The sequence below is a fragment of the Oncorhynchus mykiss genome, chromosome 26 (assembly GCF_013265735.2).
Source record: "Oncorhynchus mykiss isolate Arlee chromosome 26, USDA_OmykA_1.1, whole genome shotgun sequence".
Lineage (NCBI taxonomy): Eukaryota > Metazoa > Chordata > Actinopteri > Salmoniformes > Salmonidae > Oncorhynchus > Oncorhynchus mykiss.
This window is the reverse complement of record NC_048590.1, coordinates 19,084,852-19,109,777: the sequence shown is the minus strand read 5'-3', so window position 1 is coordinate 19,109,777 and position 24,926 is coordinate 19,084,852. Positions and strand designations below refer to the sequence as shown.

Here is a 24,926-nt window from a genome sequence, read left to right as displayed (position 1 = left end):
AATGATGGTCAGTAAAGAAAACTTTAAGCTCGTCTCTCAATTAAGGATCCGCCCCTTTTCTTCAATTTTCGCCTAAAATGACATAACAGAACCTAACTGCCTATTACTCAAGCCCTGAAGCAAGGAAATGCATATTCTTGGTACCATTTAAAAGAAAACACTTTGAAGTTTATGGAAATGTAAAAGGAATGTAGGAGAATATAACACAATAGATCTGTTAACTTCTTGCGACTAGCAAACCCGTATCCGGGAGCGTAATCATAGCCTCAAATGCATTAGCATAACGCAACTTTTCCTATTCATGATAGGAAATCGCAAATGAAATGAAATAAATATATTAAAAACACAAGCTTAGCCTTTTGTTAACAACACTGTCATCTCCGATTTTCAAAATATGCGTTTCAAAACATCTCCTGCCGTGTCACTGATGCGTCATGTAACAGTGCAGGTGTAGTACTGCTGGTAGTATCAGAACTACCAGTTATTTACCACATTTTTATTTGGCGTACCCCCGACGGCATTACACGTACCCCAGTTTGGGAATATCCGCAGTAGGGGATTGAATGTCTCTTCTGTAACCAAGAAACTTGATCTTGAAATCTAGCCACTAGCTAGCAATTTAGCAAACCAAATGCATAGCTGGAGCCCTGAGCTGGATATAATTTATCTTAGATTTCTTATATGTATACTTAACTTAAAGTTAGATTCAATGGCTTTCTCCCAAAACCGAAACAATTGAAACATATATACGGTTTTAAATCATACCAACAGGATTTCAAAATTCCCCGGCCGGTATACGATACAAAAGGCATATCACCCAGGCCTAATTCATAATATGCTTTATAACACTTCGCTCATGTAAAACTGCATTCTTACATAGTCATCTATTCCATGCAAATGTCCATAATGTTAATTAACACATCAATATATATATATATATATATATATATTAGGAAGGTGACATGAGCACCTCACTGTGTTTTTACATGTGAGAACTGAACTACGCTTGCCACCTAAATTAAGTATGTAAAAAGCTAGGCAACATAAAGTGTAACACCCTGATCTGTTTCACCTGTCTTTGTGTTGTCTCCACCCCCCTCCAGGTGTTGCCCATCTTCCCCATTATCCCCAGTGTATTTATACCTGAGTTCTCTGTCTGTTGCCAATTTGTTTTGTTTGTCAAGCATACCAGCGGTTTTCCCCTTGCTGCTGTCTTTTTCTAGTTCCTGTTTTGACCATTCTGCCTGCCCTGAGCCTGCCTGTTGTTCTTTACCTTGTCACACCTGTCACGTTCTGACCATCGTTCGTGTGTGTTTTCCTTGTTTTAGTGTTGGTCAGGACGTGAACTGGGTGGGCATTCTATGTTGGATGTCTTGTTTGTCTATTTCTATGTCCGGCCTGATATGGTTCTCAATCAGAGGCAGGTGTTAGTCATTGTCTCTGATTGGGAACCATATTTAGGTAGCCTGGGTTTCACTGTGTGTTTGTGGGTGATTGTCCTTAGTGTTAGTTTGCACCAGTTTAGGCTGTTTCGGTTTTCATTACGTTTATTATTTTGCACTGTTTGTATTTGGATTCATGTTGCTATAGTCACAATAAACATGGATCGCAATCTACACGCCGCATTTTGGTCCGACTCTCCTTCACACCTAGAAGACCGTTACAGAATCACCCACCACAACAGGACCAAGCGGTGTGGTAATGGGCAAAGGAGAAAGCAGCAGCAGGAGCAGCGCGAGGAGGTATGGACATGGGAGGACGAATTAGACGGTAAAGGACCTTGGGCTCAGCCAGGAGAATATCGCCGTCCCAAGGAAGAACGGGAGGCGGCGAAAGCGGAGAGGCGCTGGTACGAGGAGGCAGCGCGGCGTCGTGGATGGAAGCCCGGGAGTCAGCCCCAAAAATTTCTTGGGGGGGGGCTAACAGGGAGTATGGCTACGCCAGGTAGGAGACCTGAGCCAACTTCCTGTGGTTACCGGGGGGCTAGAGAGACCGGGCAGGCACCGTGTTATGCTGTGGAGCGCACGGTGTCCCCAGTGCGGGTGCACAGCCCGGTGCGGTACATTCCAGCTCCGCGTATCGGCCGGGCTAGAGTGGGCATCGAGCCAAGTGCCATGAAGCCGGCTCTACGCATCTGGTCTCCAGTGCGTCTCCTTGGGCCGGCTTACATGGCACCAGCCTTGCGCACGGTGTCCCCGGTTCGCCTGCATAGCCCAGTGCGGGCTATTCCACCTCGCCGCACTGGCAGGGCGACCGGGACCATTCAACCGGGTAAGGTTGGGCAGGCTCGGTGCTCAAGAGCTCCAGTGCGCCTGCACGGCCCGGTCTATCCGTCACCACCTCCACACCCCAGCCCTCCGGTGGCAGCTCCCCGTACCAGGCTGTCTCTCCGGCCCATCCGTCCAGAGCCTTCCTCCTCTCCAGCGCTGCCGGAGCCTCCCGCCTGTCCGGCGCCTCTGCCGGAGCCTCCCGCCTGTCCGGCGCCTCTGCCGGAGCCTCCCGCCTGTCCGGCGCCTCTGCCGGAGCCTCCCGCCTGTCCGGCGCCTCTGCCGGAGCCTCCCGCCTGTCCGGCGCCTCTGCCGGAGCCTCCCGCCTGTCCGGCGCCATCGGAGCTTCCCGTCTGCCCAACGCCGCCAGTGCCGCCCGTCTGCCCAGCGCCGCCAGTGCCGCCCGTCTGCCCAGCGCCGCCAGTGCCGCCCGTCTGCCCAGCGCCGCCAGCGCCGCCCGTCTGCCCAGCGCCGCCAGCGCCGCCCGTCTGCCCAGCGCCGCCAGCGCCGCCCGTCTGCCAGGAGCCGCCAGTGCCGCCTGTCTGCCAGGGGCCGCCAGTGCCGCCAGTCAGCCAGGGGCCGCCAGTGCCGCCAGTCAGCCAGGGGCCGCCAGTGCCGCCAGTCAGCCAGGGGCCGCCAGTGCCGCCAGTCAGCCCAGCGCCAGCGCCGCCAGTCAACCAGGGGCCGCCAGAGCTGCCAGTCTGCAAGGAGCTACCAGTCTGCAAGGAGCCGCCAGAGCTGCCAGTTAGCATGGAGCAGCCAGGGCCGCCAGTCAGCATGGAGCAGCCAGGGCCGCCAGTCAGCATGGAGCAGCCAGGGCCGCCAGTCAGCATGGAGCAGCCAGGGCCGCCAGTCAGCATGGAGCAGCCAGGGCCGCCAGTCAGCATGGAGCAGCCAGTGCTGCCAGTCAGCATGGAGCAGCCAGATCTGCCAGTCGACCAGACTCTTCCAGATCTGCCAGTCGACCAGACTCTTCCAGATCTGCCAGTCGACCAGACTCTTCCAGATCTGCCAGTCGACCAGACTCTTCCAGATCTGCCAGTCAGCCAGACTCTTCCAGATCTGCCAGTCAGCCAGGATCTGCCAGAACCGCCAGCCAGCCAGGATCTGCCGGATCTAACTACCTGCCTGAGCTTCCTCTCAGTGCTGTGCTACCCATCAGTCCCGAGCTACTTCTGTCCCGAGCTGCCCCTCTGTCTCGAGCTGACCCTCTGTCCCGAGCTGTCATTAAGAAGGGTCACCTATCTAGGGACGCTAAGGAGGTGGACTAAAACTGTTATGGAGTGGGGTCCACGTCCAGCGCCAGAGCCGCCACCGCGGACAGATGCCCACCCACACCCTCCCCCATAGGTTTAAGTTGTGCGTCCGGAGTCCGCACCTTGGAGGGGGGGTACTGTCACGTTCTGACCATCGTTCGTGTGTGTTTTCCTTGTTTTAGTGTTGGTCAGGACGTGAACTGGGTGGGCATTCTATGTTGGATGTCTTGTTTGTCTATTTCTATGTCCGGCCTGATATGGTTCTCAATCAGAGGCAGGTGTTAGTCATTGTCTCTGATTGGGAACCATATTTAGGTAGCCTGGGTTTCACTGTGTGTTTGTGGGTGATTGTCCTTAGTGTTAGTTTGCACCAGTTTAGGCTGTTTCGGTTTTCATTACGTTTATTATTTTGCACTGTTTGTATTTGGATTCATGTTGCTATAGTCACAATAAACATGGATCGCAATCTACACGCCGCATTTTGGTCCGACTCTCCTTCACACCTAGAAGACCGTTACAACACCACACTTGATTATTGACCTCTCCCTGCCCTGACCCAGAGAATGCCTGCTGTTTTATACCTAATGGACTCTGATCTGGATACTGACCTCTGCCTGCCCTTGACCTGTCGTTTTGCCTGCCCCCTGTTCTCGTAATCAACTTTTGTTACTTCGACACTGTCTGCATTTGGGTCTTCTCCTGAAACATGATATAAAGGTAATATCAATGTAAATCGTATGTTGGCAGCTATACACTGGGCCTTTATTAGGCTTGTAGTACCACATATAACATGTTCCACTCTCGGGATGCTCTCCATCCCTCCCGTCTCCATCATGAAAGGGATATTGTCAGTGTCCAGCATTGTACTGGTTACCCTGTCAAAGGGGATCAGTCGCATCACTCCAGCCGACACAATGCTGCCCAGACTCATTAGCACTGGCCTTGGGTGTTTATGTACCTTCCTCTCACCACAAGAGCTGCCCAGACAAAAACACACTTCAGCTCATTCATTTCCCTGTCTTTTATCACGTTGCCTCTTATCTCTTCATTTTTTGTGGGCTTCATGGCCGCCACGAAAAGGGTGACTTTTGAAAAGAGCCAGTCGGGGGTTTTGTCCTTCGTTTCATTGAGCTCTTTACCATTCATCCGTAAGAGCCAATCTTATGCAGAACATATTGAAGGGCATCGTTACCTGGGAGCCTGTAGTTTTTGTTCTCTCTTCAAGGAAGACCAAGCTGAGGTATTAGAGAGGGAGAGTTCAGGCTCAGCTACACAGGGGGGCAGGACAAATGACAGGCACCAGCAACCTTGGAACTGCAGGGTACAATTGTGTTAATGCACAGCTAGGTATGTTATGTGTGCCACAGAGTGCATGCTACATATAAAGCCTACATACTGTATTCTACGAACAATAAATGCCTCAGGAGGCTTTGAAGGACCAGAGACTGATCATATTACATGCATAATTCAGAGTTACGCCGGATAATAAATAACATGTGATGAATAAGTAATGTGTGAGTCAGTGTGTGTGCGTGTGTGTGTGTGCACTTTCATTATTTTGGTACAACCCGACAGATGCGTCAGCTTGGTGATTGATTAAATTGAATGATGGCAGAACCAGTCCAGACATGCCCGTTGTCTCTGCATATTCACACTGTTTGTCTGACAAAACAACACATTCCCAAAACTTGAAATTGTTTTCTATCATCCAACAAGCCATATCAAAAGGCTGTATCGAAAGATGAATCTAGATTTGTATATAAGCATAGGCACCCATATAGAGGGAGAAATAGCGAGAGAGAGAGGACTCTCCAAATGCAGAATGAGGTGAAATAGAAGGAGCAAGTTATTTACAGCTAGGCCCAGCTTGTCTGTGAAGTCTCCTCTGCCTTGGACTCCTGTCCTATCCCTATTTAGCAGCACCGAAAGGGCTGGCTGGGCTGAGAGAGTCACACCAGGTTCACAGGCCTGACCCCTGCCTCAGCTGAGGCCATTGGCCTTCTACAGCACCGTGCCTGGCCTGCACGACAGATGTGACTCTGCGATGGTCCAGCTGCACACAGTGTTAAAGGCCCACAACCTCCTGCCTCCCTGCCCATCTGCTAGAACATAGAGTCCTGAATCGGAGAGGCGAGTCACACTAAACAGAAGCCCTCCACCATCGTTCTCCACCAAGTTGTTACAGTTGAAGACCATGGTCTAAAAATGAATGTAAGACGATGACCCTCAAATTAAGCTACAATGTTCCCTTTGCCACTGCTCCAAAGCCACGGTTTTGTTCAGAATTGACAGCAAGATCAGCGTTGAATTACAAAGACCATATGTTCGATGAAATCAAGGCAGTCAATGTATTGCACATCTGGCCTAAATGGAGCGTGGAAGGGTATCAAAAATAGTCCAGCTGTCCTGATACGGATCTGATACCTGTAATGTGTTGAAGTATTGTGTGTAAGATCATCTCACAGGTGACTAATGTGGCCCATATCTGAGTTCACCTGCGTCCCTTTGCTTTTTTGTAAAAACGTGTTATGTTTCACTCTGTACATGTTTAATTTATGTTTAATTTATGAAGGTGTGCTAATATTAAAATGAGTGGTCTAATGTACGTATACTGTATGATTGGAAGCCCAATGGATGTCTGCATGTAGCACTCATTTCCATATGTCTCTCCTTGATCAAGTCAAAATCAATGATGACAACTCTTTACTTATTTCCCAAGCTGCCATCATTGATCAGTGCATAATCAGAAATATCATTAGAGCCACAGACCGTGCCTGTTAGTCCTGTTACCGATGTTCATAATAACTCTCAAAATGCAAATGAACTCCAGGTAATCTATTAATGTCACTTCAATTTTATGTCTGCGCTCCAATTTAGCAGATCCTGACACGTTTGCACGCCTGGTGCTTCTGTACACAGGCTCATTTTACAGGGGGGTTGAGAGCGGCCGCGCTGCGAGGAGAGGGGGGCTGAGGAGCGACATGCCATCTGTCTCTCCACCAGCTTTATTAATCGCCTTGATAATGAAGCAGGCTCAGGCAAGGCTCCCGAGGCCTCACGTTGGAGTTTGAGATGGCAAAACAACTTTCCAAGTTTATTTCTCTGTGTAGCAATTATTGTCATTCACACCCTTTCTCTGGTAGAGAGGAGGGTCGGACGACCTGATTCTCATTACCTGAATCGTCACTTTAAGCAGACTATGTAATTTAAACTACATCACAATCCCCTTGTTAGCTCCAGAAGGCAGGGAGCTCTATAATTCCGGCATATGGTTGGAGGACCTAGTGAGGGAATTTGCTTGCTTGTCTTGGCCTTAAAGTCAAAGACCCCATTAACAAGAGAACGGATCCAATAATCCAATGAGATTTGTCCAATCCGTGCAAATGATACATAATTCCCCTTGTGAGAAGACCTATACCATTAAGTAACAAACTCATTTAGAATTTAAGACCACTTTAAATATATAAATATTGTGAATATAGATACAGCATTTTCAGCTGTCCAGTATCAAGAAATGAATGGATGAGTATAGTGTATTAAATATTAATATATAATCATATAAAACCTTTAACAGGATGCTTGTTTGACTGTTTATTTGCCCACACTCAAAGGTTAAGATGTAAGCAATATTATTATGACAATCACCCCAATAACTTCCCATTTGAGATAATGTTGAAGAAAAAAAATGTTTAACGCTATAATGTCCTCTTAGAATGAGATCATTAAGTGTTACAGTCATGGAACGAGATCAGAGAAAGATAAGAGGAACATCTCCTGTAGGTTGAATGCACATCACCAAGGAAGTAAGTAAAAGAAATGTCATGACATGTACTCTGCACTCTTTCCTCCTCAATGGAGAATGTTTATAAGGGCACAAGGCGAGACCCAAATGCAGACACAGGAGGCTTGAGCGCCGATATTTATTACACCAAAAGGGGTAGGCAAAAGACAGGTCGGGGACAGGCGAGAGTTCAGGGAACAGGTCAGAGTCCAAACAGTACCAGGGGATAGGCAGGCTCGAAGTCAGAACAGGCAGAGTGGTCAGGCAGGCGGATTCGGAATCAGAACAGGCAAGGGTCAAAACCAGGAGGGCTAAGAAAAAACAGAAACTGGGAAAAATAGGAGCTGGGAGAAATGCTGGTTGACTTGGCAAAACAAGACAAACTGGCACAGAGAGACAGGGAACACAGCTTTGGGGCGGCAGGGTAGCCTAGTGGTTAGAGCGTTGAACTAGTAACCGGAAGGTTGCAAGTTCAAACCCCCTAGCTGACAAAGTATAAATCTGTCGTTCTGCCCCTAAACAGGCAGTTAACCCACTGTTCCTAGGCCGTCATTGAAAATAAGAATTTGTTCTTAACTGACTTGCCTAGTAAAATAAAACACAGGGGGGACTAATACATACATCGGGGACTAATGGGGAAAACAGGAGACACCTGGAGGTGGGTGGAGACAATCACCAAGACAGGTGAAACAGATCAGGGCTTGACAATGTCAGTATAACAAAACCCAAACTGTAAATGGCTTCATTTGATTTGTTTTTCAATAATGAAAAATGAAGTGAACAAGGCCACGTTTCATATCCAGGTCACCTTCAGAAAGAACAAGGCATGTTCTATTAACCTTTGTGCTCACCTGCACACTGGAAACATGAAGCCCTTACAAGCACATGTCACGTATATATTTTTTTCTAGCGGTAACTGCCTGCCAAGGTAGTGATGACACACTGAGGCATTGTCAAGCCTGTGTTTCAATGTGTACTATGAGAGGCATGTCAGCCCAAACATGTTAAAAGCTCACCTTTGTTTGTTAAAGCTCCATATAACAGCTTACGGTTTTTGAATTTACTTCAAGCCCTTTTTAATAGTTTTGAGTTACATGTTTTTGTCAGAAATCCAACAGTCTATGTTCATAAGAGTTTATTTTCCTCTGTTTTCGCAGTAGACATTGTTGGAATTTTAAAGCACAATTAGAAAATAGAGTATGAGTGAGTTCTGTATGAAATCTTATTTTAGTGTGATAGAAATGAAACACAAATGATTTATGAATATAAGACGGGAGATGAAAAAAGACTCAATGTTTGTTTGTGTCTTTATGTCCAGAGCTTTTGATAACGCCACAACACATAAAAACTTAACAAGACCAAAACAAGTCCTTTCAAAAAGCCTTTCAAGCTAACAAGAGAACGTTGGTGAATGTTTAATTAATCAGCAGTGACAAAGCAACAATCACAAAAGCCACCAACTTCAATTTTTATATTGCATTCCCTTTGCCAAATCCCAGTCTCTGCAGTCAACTAGCACTTTGCTTTTCACCCCACTACTAACAATTTCCTTCACTTCACTGTCAAAACCCTTGGATAAATACAATGAGTGTTTCAATTGAGAACAACACACTAAGAGAAAACTGCAATGTTGGTGGCTGCAATATGTGTTTGCAGTCATAGTAAAATCATATCTGACTTATGTCAGCATCATGATAGGGAACAACAGTACCCAACAAATAACCACACCACTACATGCCTCTTTCTGAAGGTAGCATGTCAAAAAGATGAAGAGATGCATCCTGCTCTCCCACTTCTACAAAATACTCACAGTTAGGTAACCATTCCAAGGTCAGTACTGAGACCCTCGAAATACATGAGCCGATTCATTTTCAGGTACTGCTAACTTTGTGGGCTATATTTGAAATGTGTGATCAGGCACCGCTAATTTGAATGCTTGGCTGAAATAAATATGTGAATATATGAATATATTAACATACTGTTACATACAAAAGGTTTTGTAGTGGTTATATACAATATTGTTAAGGAATATGTAAAACGTTGTGTTGAAAGCATATATGCTATCCCCTTGCAGGAATTGTTACTACTCAACACTGAAGACCATACTTAATATTAGGGTCGGCAAGTAGCCTGCTGGTTAGAGCATTGGACTAGTAACCGAAAGGTTGCAAGATCGAATCCCCGAGCTGACAAAGTAAAAATTTGTTGTTCTACCCTGAACAAGGCAGTTAACCCACTGCTACTACGCTGTCATTGGAAATAAGAACATGTTCTTAACTGACTCCCCTAGTGAAATGAAGGTTAAATAATAATATGACAACATGGAATTCATGATGGTAACATGCAATTGAAAAGTCAGGCAAAAAGTGTGTATTCCAATGATGACCAATGTTATCAAAACAGAAATGTGGGTATTACATATCACAACAGTTACCCAAATACCCTACAATTACACATAAATAAAGGTTCTATTTTCAAATGATGTAGAGGTGAGTTTGTATGCCCGCAGAAAGAGAAGTTGAAGGCCTTCACTTGACTTACCCACTTGAGACGTCTCTGGGACAGAGGCCCGGTAGGGGCCTTCAACAAACTGTGGCGGATTGTCGTTGATATCCTGCACCTTTATGATGAACTCCGAGGGCGGTTCCAGGGGTTGATCGGTGTCTCTGTTCGTGACTTGTGCTGTAAGCGTGTACTCTGCCTTCTCCTCTCTGTCCAGTCTCTTCATGGCGTGAATATCTCCCGTAATCTCGTTGATGGCAAAGATGGTACCCGCCCCCTCGCCAGCCAGGACATACTTTATTGGTGTGCTGCCAACATCCAAATCTGTGTGTAGCTGGAAAAAAAAAGGAATGAATTGGTAAGCGTCACAATTTATTCTTATATCACTGGCATAATCTTTTAAGTTAATTGATAAGAGTTTTATGAATGTTGAAAACCAATGTTGGCGCGACTGGGGTAGTCATGAATGTTTTTTCGTACATATTGATAACTGAAGCCCACTGAGAAGAAAGTTTATGGTGAACTGATACACTATAGAAAGTGGGTCATGTCTACCTTATTATCTTATCACGAAGCACAGTATACAAATAGTAATGCCAGTACACATTAGTGCGAATAACACTCTATGGCCAGAGTTTTTTTTTCTTTCTAAACAACCTCAAACACTTTCATTGCCTATAAATCCGTGGTGTAAAGTACTGAAGTAAAAATACTTTAAAGTACTACTTAAGTCATTTTTGGGGGTATCTGTACTTTACATGACTACTTATTTTATTGACAACTTGTAGTTTTACTCCACTACGTTCCTAAAGAAAATATGTCCTTTTTACTCCATATATTTTATCTGACACCCAAATGTACTATTTACATTTTGAATGCTTAGCAGGACAGGAAAAGTGTCTAATTCACAGAATTATCAAGAGCACATCTCTGGCCATCCCTAATGCATCTGATCTGGCGGACTCACGAAACACAAATTCTTTGTTTGTAAATTATGTCTGAGTGTTGGAGTGTGCTCCTAACTATCCATACATTCATAAAACAAGGAAATCTTGCCATCTGGTTTGATTAACATTTACTTGAACTTTTGATACATAAGTATACAGTGCCTTGCGAAAGTATTCGGCCCCCTTGAACTTTGCGACCTTTTGCCACATTTCAGGCTTCAAACATAAAGATATAAAACTGTATTTTTTTGTGAAGAATCAACAACAAGTGGGACACAATCATGAAGTGGAACGACATTTATTGGATATTTCTAACTTTTTTAACAAATCAAAAACTGAAAAATTGGGCGTGCAAAATTATTCAGCCCCCTTAAGTTAATACTTTGTAGCGCCACCTTTTGCTGCGATTACAGCTGTAAGTCGCTTGGGGTATGTCTCTATCAGTTTTGCACATCGAGAGACTGAAATTTTTTCCCATTCCTCCTTGCAAAACAGCTCGAGCTCAGTGAGGTTGGATGGAGAGCATTTGTGAACAGCAGTTTTCAGTTCTTTCCACAGATTCTCGATTGGATTCAGGTCTGGACTTTGACTTGGCCATTCTAACACCTGGATATGTTTATTTTTGAACCATTCCATTGTAGATTTTGCTTTATGTTTTGGATCATTGTCTTGTTGGAAGACAAATCTCCGTCCCAGTCTCAGGTCTTTTGCAGACTCCATCAGATTTTCTTCCAGAATGGTCCTGTATTTGGCTCCATCCATCTTCCCATCAATTTTAACCATCTTCCCTGTCACTGCTGAAGAAAAGCAGGCCCAAACCATGATGCTGCCACCACCATGTTTGACAGTGGGGATGGTTTGTTCACCTGTGTTGCTTTTACGCCAAACATAACGTTTTGCATTGTTGCCAAAAAGTTCAATTTTGGTTTCATCTGACCAGAGCACCTTCTTCCACATGTTTGGTGTGTCTCCCAGGTGGCTTGTGGCAAACTTTAAACAACACTTTTTATGGATATCTTTAAGAAATGGCTTTCTTCTTGCCACTCTTCCATAGAGGCCAGATTTGTGCAATATACGACTGATTGTTGTCCTATGGACAGAGTCTCCCACCTCAGCTGTAGATCTCTGCAGTTCATCCAGAGTGATCATGGGCCTCTTGGCTGCATCTCTGATCAGTCTTCTCCTTGTATGAGCTGAAAGTTTAGAGGGACGGCCAGGTCTTGGTAAATTTGCAGTGGTCTGATACTCCTTCCATTTCAATATTATCGCTTGCACAGTGCTCCTTGGGATGTTTAAAGCTTGGGAAATCTTTTTGTATCCAAATCCGGCTTTAAACTTCTTCACAACAGTATCTCGGACATGCCTGGTGTGTTCCTTGTTCTTCATGATGCTCTCTGCGCTTTTAACGGACCTCTGAGACTATCACAGTGCAGGTGCATTTACACGGAGACTTTATTACACACAGGTGGATTGTAGTTATCATCATTAGTCATTTAGGTCAACATTGGATAATTCAGAGAACCTCACTGAACTTCTGGAGAGAGTTTGCTGCACTGAAAGTAAAGGGGCTGAATAATTTTGCACGCCCAATTTTTCAGTTTTTGATTTGTTAAAAAAGTTTGAAATATCCAATAAATGTCGTTCCACTTCATGATTGTGTCCCACTTGTTGTTGATTCTTCACAAAAAAATACAGTTTTATATCTTTATGTTTGAAGCCTGAAATGTGGCAAAAGGTCGCAAAGTTCAAGGGGGCCGAATACTTTCGCAAGGCACTGTATTTTAGAAGTTAGATTTACTTTTGATACTTAAGTATATTTAAAACCAAATACTCTCAGACTTTTACTCAGGGAGTATTTTACTGGGTGACTTTCACTCTTACTTGAGTCATTTTCTATTAATGGTGTCTTTACTTTTACTCAAGTATGAGATTTGAGTACTTTTTCCCATCACTGCCTATGTATAGAGTCACCTGTCAAGGTCTTTGACACTGCCATCTTGCAAGCGAGCACACATTGTGTGAACATTAGCGGATTCAAGTACAGACAACCCTTTTCATGTTTAAAACGACTACAGAGATTCATAGGGAATAAGATGATAAGAGAACTGGAGCTCCAAGGTAAGAGACAGTTGGAGGTGTTTTTCTTCTTCTTCAAATGAGGAGCGGATATGGCTGGTTTTATTCTATCCATATATTAGGAACTTGATCCCAAAGGTAAGTAACTAAGGATTGCAGGGGGGATCTTAAAGTAGAACATTTGCAAATTGGACAATGTTCAGCATTGGTCTGAAACATGGCCAGAAGAGGTCCTCTTTCTAATTTGTATTTTTGTAAAGATCTTGCGCCAGAACATCCTATTCAGCAACTTCCATTTCATTTTCTGCCCTGAAATTTGCCAGAGGTATTCCTTTGAGACCATGTTTGGGGACAGAGTAACAAGGTAAAATGTGTGTACAGAAATCCAGACCTCTATAAAGCCTCCACGATTGTTTTATAAACCCGTTTTCATGCATATACTGTCTCAAAGGTGCTGTTCACAGACACTGACAAAGCATATTCACTTAAATTGTCACACCTTGCACTTTTGTTTTCCTAATTGTGCCATCATTTCACATGAAAGATGTGGCTCATTAACACAACAGCTTCACAACATTCCACACACTACGAAACCCCTTAAATGAGCCCAAATGAATGCATGTCAGTTTACTTGGAGGCTGTGTGTGTGTGTGTGTGTGTGTGTGTGTGTTAAAATACAAAGCCGGCAAAGAAGAACCATACATGGTACGAAGTCTTCTTAGTATAATTGTATCAATTATTCTAATCAAGGAACAAAAATAAATATCAACCCCCCCCACCCCTCCCCAGTGCATACTGTCCAGTGTAAATGGTACCTCTTTCCCTCTCGTAGGATGATCTTCATACCACAATGCACAAGTGATCATCAGAGGGGAGAATTAAAGAAGCGGGGCTGACAAGGCTGTCTATCATTATCCAAGTTAGCAAGGCACCAAAACTGAACCGGCAAACAATTACATTCTGGGAACACTTTTAACCTTAACCGTTTTGTGTTCATTAAAACTGTTCTGTCCACATTCGCAATTGCAACAATAACGTTATATAGTACAGACGCTCACCCACTCAAACCCTCAAACTGCACTTTCAGTTAAATAAAGTTTAAACCAAAAAATTAAATAAAAAAGTCTGCACTAAATAAGCATAAGTAGTTTAACGACTGGAAAATAACCCAACAGCAATGTCACAACCGCAGCCTTGCATGATAATGAAAACTGGTCACGTACCCGGACTTCCCATCATGCATCTACGTATCTATGTTTATTAGAAACCCCTCTACATGTAAGAACTCAGACATCATGCTTATTGGCCTGTGTTACAGTTCACTGCTTCATTGTGAATCCCAATGCACAATGAGGGGAATCAGACCCCCTTCCCACTGTACCCTCAATCACTGCCACATGTGGCTGCTTTTACTGTCAAGCTCAGGAGAAAACATGCCACTCCATACTCAAGATGAGCTTTCATAGCAGTCGGTGGAACAATAGTGCATTCTAATGAGGAATATTTCATTCCCCTCGGCCTCAGGCTCCACACTTAAGTGTAGCGTTAAGCCCTACATGGCGAATTAATGATTTTGCTCCTTGTCAGGGCAAGTGGTGGAGAGGGCATGTGCTGCTCCTCTCTGCAGGGTGAGGGAGTGTGAGGGAGAGAGGGCCCTGTCACCCTGTAAGGCTGGGTGTCAGCTGGCGTCTAGCATGTCAGAGCAGTTCCCCATCTGAATCTCATCGCAAGGCTCAATTAGCCAGGGTTTCTTTGTGCAGTTCGCCCTGGAAGCTTAAATCCTTATATGCTGATTTGTGTGGTGAAATTCATCCTACAATACTTGCTTTTTACATCCTAAGAAATTTGGGTGTGGGCTATCTGTGTGTGGTTCACAAACTGACATGAAAAGCAACATATGAGCAAGTATGATCAGACTGAAACCCTGTTTACAACTGGTAAGATAATGAGAATGACTATTTCCTATACGTTCTTATTTGATTAGATCACGGTCAGATAAAAGGTCAGATATGATGTCCATTGGTCACTGTAACAATTTCTCACTGTATTAGGTCACAGTTGCCATCATAGGGGATGTAGTTCTAAAAACATGGCATCATATACAGAACCAGTCAAAAGATTGGACACCACTCATTCAAGGGTTTTTCTTGATTTTTACTATTTTATACATTGTAGAATAAAACTGAAGACATCAAACAAATCAAAACATATTTTAGATTCTTCAAAGTATCCACCCTTTGCCTTGATGACAACTTTGAACACTCTTGGCATTCTCTCAACCAGCTTCATGAGGTAGTCACCTGGAATATATTTCAATTGCCTTGTTAATTTGTGGAATATGTTTCCTTCTTAATGCAATTGGGCCAATCAGTTGTGTTGTGACAAGGTAGGAGTGGTATACCCAAATCACTGAAGCTGGAGACTCATATCTCCCTCTCTAACTTTAAGCAGAGCAGCTCACAGATCACTGCACCTGTATGTAGCCCATCTGTAAATAGCCAATCCAACTACCTCATCCCCATAGTGTATTTATTTTTTGCTCCTTTGCACCCCAGTATCTCTACTTGTACATGCATCTTCTGCACATCTATCACGCCAGTGTTTAATTGCTAAATTGTAATTTTTCCGCCACTATGGCCTATTTATTGCCTTATCTCCTTTATCTTACCTCATTTGCACACACTGTATATAGACTGTCATATTGTGTTATTGACTGTATGTTTGTTTATTCCATGTGTAACTCTGTGTTGTTGTTTGTGTCGCACTGATTTGCTTTATCTTGGCCAGGTCGCAGTTGTAAACTTGTTCTCAACTGGCCTACCTGGTTAAATAAAGGTTAAATAAATTAATAAATTAATACATAAGATATCCCTATTTGGTAAAAGACCAAGTACATATTATGGCAAGAGCAGATTAAATGAGCAAATAGAAACGACAGTCCATCATTATTTTAAGACATGAAGGTCAGTGACTCCAGAAAATGTCAATAACTTTTAATGTTTCTTCAAGTGCAGTTGCAAAAAACATCAAGTGCTATGGTGAAACTGTCTCTCATGAAGGACCGCCACAGCAAAGGAAGACCCAGAGTTAGCTCTGCTGCAGAGGATACGTTAAGTTAACTGCACCTCAGATTGCAGCCCAAATAAATGCTTCACAGAGTTCAAGTAACAGACACATCTCAACATCAACTGTTCAGAGGAGACGGCGTGAAACAGGCCTTCATGGTTGAATTGCTGCAAAGAAACCACTACTGAAGGACACCATTAATAAGATGAGACTTGTTTGGGCCAACAAACACGAGCAATGGACATTAGACTGGTGGAAATCTGATGAGTTTAAATTTGAGATTTTTGGTTGATCTCTGCATGTGTGGTTCCCACCGTGAAGCATTGAGGAAGAGGTGTGATGGTGTGGGGTGCTTTGCTGGTGACACTGTCAGTGATTTATTTAGAATTCAAGGCACAACCAGCATGGCTACCACAGCATTCTGCAGTGATGCGCCATCCCATCTGCTTTGCACTTAGTTGGATTATCATTTGTTTTTCAACAGGACAAAGACCCAAAACATACCTTCGGCCAAAAAGAGTGATGGAGTGCTGCATCAGATGACCTGGCCTCCACAATCACTCAACCTCAACCCAATTGAGATGGTTTGGGACGTGTTAGACCGCAGAGTGAAGGAAAAGCAGCCAACAAGTGCTCAGCATATGTGGGAACTCCTTCAAGACTGTTGGAAAAGCATTCCTCATGAAGCTGGTTGAGAGAATGCCAAGAGTGTGCAAAGCTGTCATCAGGGCAAAGGGTTGCTGCTTTGAAGAATCTAAAATATTAAATATATTTTCATTTGTTTAAAACTTTTTTGGTTTCTACATGATTCAATATGCGTTATTTCATAGTGTTGATGTCTTCACTATTATTCTACAATGTATAAAATAGTAAAAATAAAGAAAATCCATTGAATGAGTAGGTGTTTCCAAACTTTTGACTGGTACTGTATATATAAAGCAAATTCCACTTTACCTTAAGGCTACACTAAGGAATTACTTACTGTAGTTACTTGATTCTGAGCAAGAAGTCTACCAATTTATACAGACAGTTTTTCATTAGGAAGATTTAATTTGTTAATTACACCTACATGAATAATCTGTAATTCTAAATATTGCAATAACATTTGAATATAAGGAACAGATGGCTCGATGCATGATATATGATACACTTAGCTATTCTTGGGGACAATTTTCCCTGCAGTCCATCCCATGAAAGTACCATTTTAATCAAATCTGCCAAAAATGTCCTCAGTGAGAACCACACTACTCCAACAATGAGAGTTACAATAATTAAAGTCAGATCCACTGTCTTGAATGGTGCAACCTCTCAGAGCAGAACCCTATTGAGGAGGAGAAGAGGAAGAAATGGCAACTGTTGTGTTATTGTTGGGCCAGACTACTGCTTCTCAAGATTAATTCAAAGGCAAAAGGATCACAGAGCAAATGATTTGGCTACCTTTAGTCTAAGAGGCCAATGCAATTAGATGTACTCATCCATGAAAATATGTTGTTTGTGAGTGAGTGTGTGTGTGTGTGTGTGTGTGTGTGTGTGTGTGTGTGTGTGTGTGTGTGTGTGTGTGTGTGTATGTGAGTGTGTGTGTGTGTGTGTGTGTGTGTGTGTGTGTGTGTGTGTGTGTGTGTGTGCGTGCATGCATCCGTCCGTGTGTGTGTGCGTGCGTTCGTGAGGAGTTTGTAGTGTGTGTGTGTGTGTGTGTGTGTGTGTGTGTGTGTGTGTGTGTGTGTGTGTGTGAGAGGAGTGTGTATTTCAGGCTGACTGCCTGCTGAGAGAAACTTGGAAATGGAAAATGATTTTGCAGTACACTTTAAAGGCCTTACACGCTATAGTGAGGGAATAACCTTTTGTACGTAAGAAACTATCCCTATTGAGTCATTCCCACTGTTCATTTAATTTGTTACAATTTCCCAACCTGAGCCAATCAATCTGCTACTGACGCCTTCACAAGTGTGCTATAAAAATATTTAACTGTAAAGTCAAGTCAATGCACTTGACGCAATGAGTATATCTATCCATTGCATCGCCATTCCATATGCATTCTCTGAGATTCTGTGCCCGGGCAGAAACCTCTGCATTATGTAGAGTGCAGAGACAAAGGAGCCGCAGCAGTAAAAATTCGTTAGGAGATGGATGCTGTGCGGTCTGTTAAACGGGGGTAGGTTTTTAGTTTTAACCTCCTCCACAGTATGATTAGCCTACCTATGAGCCTAAATATACACACCACAGGCTAGGGGAGAAGCCAGAACAAAACAACAATAATCAAGGAGCAAATTGTTTTCTTTTTTTCCACGCAGCTGACCTACTCAAATCAGAATGAGATTGATTTCGCAAGGTACAGATGGAACCTGTTGCAAGTGTAATTTGATGCATCATTTCGTTGTGATGGATTGTTATTGTTGTCCAGATGGCGCTGCTTGGGTTTCTAATTCATATTTCAACCATCTTTTGTTTTTTAATTATTGAACAACTGAATGAATTAGTTAGAAGATAGAAGATAGGCATCTCATTCTCCAGTACAACATGCAATGTGATCTTGTAAATGACACCACTGCAAAGCAACACATTTTTAAGGGTTAAGTGCTTATCGGAGTCCAAAAACGTATACGCATCCACACACCAGTGTTCTTGAATATTGGACCGTTAACTTGAATACTTTTCAAATTCTTGCACGTCTCAAGCCATTTCCCCAACCGTCGCCACGTCGGTTAGGAATGTTGGGGAGGTGCACGGTCGCGACTGTGTGTCTAAGCGAATGGTGGTTGCAAAGTCGGATGGATTTGTCACAATGGACCACAGGGAAAACCACAGCTTTGGATTCTGAAATGCCCTTTAGACAATGGAGCTGCTGTTCTTCATGTTGGACTGTTGAGTAGAAACGTAGCTGTGGCCTACTCTGATTTACAGAGTATTATACAGGATTTTTTGTTTTGTAACTTTCTCACCAAACATGGTCAACAGTTAAACACACTATTATTACCTGTGTCAATTAAACTCAGAAAACGATGTTTTAAATGCTCTTCCAAGGTTTTCCAGCACATAGCTTTGACCTGCTACAGTAGCTATGTTGGTCTATTGTACTTCAAAGAATGTGTAGGCAGGTTGCTTAGGATTCAAACCTTCTCAAACAGCCTATCGAACAGCCCATCAACCTATTGACGTGACTACAGGCTAATGATACATTTATCAGAATAACAATTCCAGTAAAATGAAAGACTGTTATTCCAGGATAGATTTAACCAGTACACTTCTAGGGGTCTTTACCCTCATGTTCTGTACAATGAGTCATGACATACATTACAGAGGACTAAGAGAGACATGCAGTGCAACAACTTTTATTTAGGGCTCCCTCCCACGGAAAAAAAAGAGAACATTGCGCAACATTTCAATAACGGAAGAACAGACTTTTGAGTCCTTGACCAGGCGTCATGGACAACTTCAGTTAAGAGTTTTCTCTGTCGGGAATAAATTGTAAGTGTGTCCTACTGAAAAAAAGTAGGCCACAAGTGCACTAAAAACATGTATCTGTAACCTGTGGCGGGCTAGCAGGAACATTAAACTAAGTACGCCAATCCAGCAATAAACACACAGCAACACCTGGATTTCATATAGAAACAAGGCTTGCATATCTCTCCATTGGGATATTTCATGTACAGGTATCAGAGAGAAATGTATCTGTAATACATCTAGAAACATTGCTGTTATTGGTTAGATTTATATCCCACGCCCCCCTTAATTAAGAAGCTTAGCTTTTCGACTGTCATTAGATATGCAAATAACACCATTGTTTTATGTTCTTGGATGGGGGAAAAAAAAAAAAGGATGCTTTGCTGTAGCGGAAAACAGTTAAGCAGTGCTCTTCACAGCAGCAGCTGGCAGCTCCCTTCAGATAGCTAGGGGACGGAAAAGGTCCCTCGATTAGGTAGCACCGTCAACGCAGGTCGTCGAGTTGGAACGTGGGATTACACCGACCTGTGTTGGAAGACGCCACGTCACTTCCGAGTGGACGGCCGCTTACAGGCTGAAGCACTGTCTGTGTGAGTCATGCTTGTGTGCGTGTGTTTCACACTGCTGAGAAGAAGGAACCATTGACCAGGGAGAGAAACATCACCATACCCTCCCACAGACAGCAGTGATGCTGTTTTTTCTTTCTTTTTTTGGAGAAACTCAGCCATCTAAGTACATTATCGTTGTAGCTCTGAGACACAGTTCAGGACCTATCCAAAATTACATAACTTTATCCCAATGCAAAACGGCTGACCTTTTACATCACACTGCACCACTCAAAAGAATGCAGCAAAATAACAGACAAGGTCCTGAAGATTCATATAAAGTGCTCCCATTTTAGTCCAGCACTTCAGTCGAGATCATTTCAACTAAATATTGTTATATGCTACAGAAAGAGAGTAATTTCTTCCTCCCTACGGTGCCGAAGAACGTAGAAATTGCTTCATGTAACTCATCTCCCTAGCTACCTCACTTCATTTTAAAGTTATCTGCTTTTCTCTCCCCATCAAATCTGGGAAATATCTTAGTCTGTTTAAAAGGTTACCCAGGAAAAAAATAAGAAAACGGGTTAGGTCTTTGGGGTATTGTAAATGTAAGAACGAGCAGGTAAATTAGGAGTTATTTTTATAACTAGTTACTGTCAGGGATGGTGTCCTCAGTTCTGGGAATGTACAGATGACAGCTGGTAAATAGGAAAAAGTCAAGCCTTTTACTGTAATTAAATTCAGTTCCATAGTGAAAGAGACAGGAGTCAAAACTGACTTTTTGAATTGTTCATGTGTCTTTTTTTCTCTCTCTCTTTCTGGAATTGCCCATAAGGTAATGTCAACAGAGATTTCACGGCACACTGCTGGTACATCAGCCAGGCTCAGGGTCCCCTTACCTGTGATTTACATTAGAGCTGAGCCACAAAGGGATTTTCCATGCCACTGACAGGACAACACTCCAGGGCTCCAGAGTTACGCACCCGAACAATGCTGTTCGGCCACAAGGCATAGAGCTGTTTTTACCACCAAGAGAGACAGTCTACATGACTGCAATTAGTCATTTTATTTACTACAGTATTAAATAACTTAGATATGATCTGCTGAAAGTACCCTATGAAACAGAGCTTGTCTAGTAATGTTATCTTGGGATAAAGTACAGTACAGTACATTTCAGAAGATACATGCATTACCGTATTACCTATTCATGGAAATACATTACATCACCAAAAGTATGTGGACACCCCTTCAAATGAGTGGATTCGGCTATTTCAGCCACACCCGTTGCTGACGTGTATAATATCGAACGCACAGCCATAGACAAACATTGGCAGTAGAATGGTTCATACTGAAGAGCTCAGAGACTTTCAGCGTGGCACCGTCATAGAATTCCACCTTTCCAACATGTCAGTTTGTCAAATTTGTGCCCTGCTAGATTTGCCCAAAGTCAACTGTCAGTGCTGTTATTGTGAAGTGGAAACGTCTAGGAGCAACAACGGCTCAGCCACAAAGTGGTAGGTCACACAAGCTCACAGAACGGGACCATCGAGTGCTGAAACACATAGCCTGTAAAAATAATTTGTCCTTGGTTGCAACACTCATTACCAAGTTCCAAACTGCCTTTGGAACCAACGTCAGCACAATAACTGTTTGTAGGGAGTTTCATGAAATGGGTTTCCATGGCCGAGCAGCCGCACACAAGCCTCAGATCACAATGCGCAATGCCAAGTGTCGGCTGGAGTGGTGTAAAGCTCGCTGCCATCGGACTCTAGAGCAGTGGAAACACGTTCTCTAGAGTGATAAATCATGCTTCACTATGGGTTTGGCAGATGCCAGGAGAATGCTACTTGCCCCAATGCATGGTGCCAACTGTAAAGTTTGGTGAAGGAGGAATAATGTCTGGGGCTGTTTTTCAGGGTTCAGGCTAGGCCCCTTAATTCCAGTGAAATGCTATACCAAGATTATCCAGCACATAGCTTTGCCTACTACAGTTACTATGTTGGTCTACTGTACTTCAAACAATGTGTAGGCAGGTTGCTTAGGATTCAAACCTTCTCAAACAGCCTATCAACCTATCGACGTGACAATAGGCAAAAATACATTTATCAGAATAATAATTCCAGAAAAATTAAAGACTGTTATTCTAGGATAAATTTAACCAGTACACTTCTAGGGGACTTTACCCTCATGTTCTGTACAATGAGTCATGACATACATTACAGAGCACTAAGAGAGACATGCAGTGAAACAACCTTTATTTAGGGCTCCCTCCCACGGAAAAAAGTCAGACCATTGCGACTGCAGACGCCCACCTGTGCAACCTCTCAATAAATAACAAAAGAAAAGACTTGGGTTTGGCGGATGCCAGGAGAACGCTACCTGCCCCAATGCATAGTGCCAACTGTAAAGTTTGGTGACATTCTAGACGATTCTGTGCTTCCAACTTTGTGGCAACAGTTTGGGGGAGGCCCTTTCCTGTTTCAACATGACAATGCCACCATGCACAAAGTGAGGTCCATGCAGAAATGTTTTGGCGAGATCGGTGTGGAAGAACTTGACTGGCTTGCACAGAGCCCTGACCTAAACTCCACCAAAAACCTTTGGGATGAATTGGAACAGCGACTGTGTGCCAGGCCTAATCGCCCAACATCAATGCCCGACCTCACTAATGCTCTTGTGGCTGAATGGAAGCAAGTCCCCGCAGCAATGTTCCAACATCTAGTGGAAAGCCTTCCCAGAAGAGTGGAGGCTGTTACAGCAGCAAAGGGGGACCAACTCCATATTAATGCCCATGATTTTGGAATGAGATGTTCGACGAGGAGATGTTCACATACGTTTGGCCATGTAGTGTATATTTTACTACACTATGGAATCAGTGTAGTTACTTGAAAGCAGCAGTCTTTTACAGAGAAAACGTGTCAGAAAGCATGCCATAAGTCGTCCTAATCATATAAGAGAGCAGACCAATAGCCTACTGGAAGATACTGAAACAAATAGAGTCCTTCCTGGAATGATGGCTAGAACAGGAAGGGGGAGGGGGTTGTCTCTGTATGAGTGCCCCTCCCTATTACCCCTGACTGGGAGATGGATTCTGGCTGTCACACCTGCCTGACTCTGTTCCTGCCAGATGCGGAAGGGTCACAGGGAAAACACCCAAACAGTCGTCAATCTCACCATTGTCCAATGCTCCTCTGTCTTCTATAAGAGGTTCCAATATCCATTAAGTCGCTCCAGATGCTTACAAAAATGCTTACATGCACAGAAATGGGGTGATGAAATCTACTGACCTGTAATACCTGTGCGGGAGGATAAAAAAACAAATATGGAGTTGTACATAGACGGAGAGAAAAGAAGAGTTACATGCCATATCTTGATACATTTAGAGCAAATAAATGGAGATATAGAGATACTTCTTCCAAGACATTTTAAAACCAGAAACGATCAATTCCAAGTATTTTAGGTCAAAAACCAGATCTTATTTGGGGCCTGTGTGGTCATAATCGACGAAGAACAGTGTTTCCTTGTGCGGTGTATAATTTGTCTAACATTGTTACTGCTGTAAAAAGGCTCTGCAACAATAAAACATGAAAATATTGCATTTTTCCCTCTCCCCACCCTTCAGTACCCTCTCTTCCTTTTTAATTCTCTCAACTCCTAGCTCTCCTGGGGTTGAGAATAATGTACACAAGCACAACAGCAGAATTGAGAAGTGCTCGTGTTGTTTGTGCCTGGTGAAAGAAATCATCACAGCATGCATTTTTTTTTCCCACACAGACTTAATTGCAGAGAATCAGAAAGTTGGAGAATTCCCCCAGTATGCAGATCCACTTTGATGCTGTCACTCACACTGTGGAGCTTTTGATTAGCCATTGTTCAAAACAGCCTGTTCATGACCATGCACCCGCCATTAAACTAACTTACAGTAACTTCATGCCTTCTCTAACTGGGGCACCAGCTAGACCTCAAACAGCTTGTTATTGGAGGGATCACAACATAATACTTATATTCAAGGGGCAAAGCTGGTAGAAAGAAAACTAGCAAACAAACAGGGATAATTCAGTCACAAATGGGAAACCAATAGGTTTCTGGTGCCTACATGAGGCATAGCTTTAATACATGACATACAATAGATACAGTCAATTTAGTTGAAATTACAATGGGGCAGATCTCATCATATCCTATTCAGAAGATCAGAAGTCAATATATAAATTCCCCTGACAACAAATCAACAAATCCACGCACAAAATCTGCAGTGATTTGTTGAAAATTGATTGTTATTTTCGGAACTTGCTGTATATGGCAGATGGTGCTAGACTAACCTCGTCTTCGTAGCCACCACTCTATGTACCAGTGTGTGTGTGTGTGTGTGTGTGTGTGTGTTTGTGTGTGAGAGAGAAAAAGTGTGTTTGCGAGAAAAAGAGAGGAAAAGAGAAAGCCCATGACACTTTCCTGCTAACACCTACTCCTCATGCTGTACAGAGGGAGTCCTTGCCTGAGGACAACCTTTACAGTGTCAGTGTCAGAGCAGACGGATTACTTGTTCTTCAGTGGCTTGCTAGTCCTCTCAGAAAGTGAAGTCACACTGCCTGGCATTCCCAGAGTTGCTTGCCAGAGTGCCTGGCCCGACCCAGCTCCCTGATTTACACACATCAGAGGGCTAGGTCAGTTGAGATCGTCACTTTACACTTTAACTGCCTGCAGAAGACTTCTCCCAGGCTAAGTGACTAACTCCACAAGATTGGATTCATATGCTAAAGGTCAGGACAGTAGATCATATGGCCTACATGGTCTGAGCCGGAAATGAATCCCAAGGCATCAGTAGCATGTTAAACGAAGCTATACCGAAATGTGTTTTATTCAACACTATTGTTAATTACTACCACAAAACGACAAGTGAATCGAGAAGGAAATGAACAAAAACTATTGTCTAATTAATGTGTTTGGGGGATGGAATTTGTTTTTGCTAATTGGCATTCACATTTTAATGGGACACTTTTTTTCATGGTGACAAATGGCTCATATCACAATGCTTCCTAAGAGGATAC

General features: G+C 43.3%; 1 protein-coding gene across 2 annotated transcripts in view; it reads right to left on the bottom strand.

The window, feature by feature from the left end:
* Positions 1 to 24,926, bottom strand: part of cdh8 (cadherin 8) — an 89,905-nt gene that overhangs the window by 41,259 nt on the left and 23,720 nt on the right. For both annotated transcript variants that reach the window (XM_021585911.2, XM_021585913.2), the window contains exon 3: positions 9,846 to 10,140. In XM_021585911.2, coding sequence (XP_021441586.1) covers positions 9,846 to 10,140 — 295 coding nt within the window. The remainder of the gene's footprint in view (positions 1 to 9,845; positions 10,141 to 24,926) is intronic.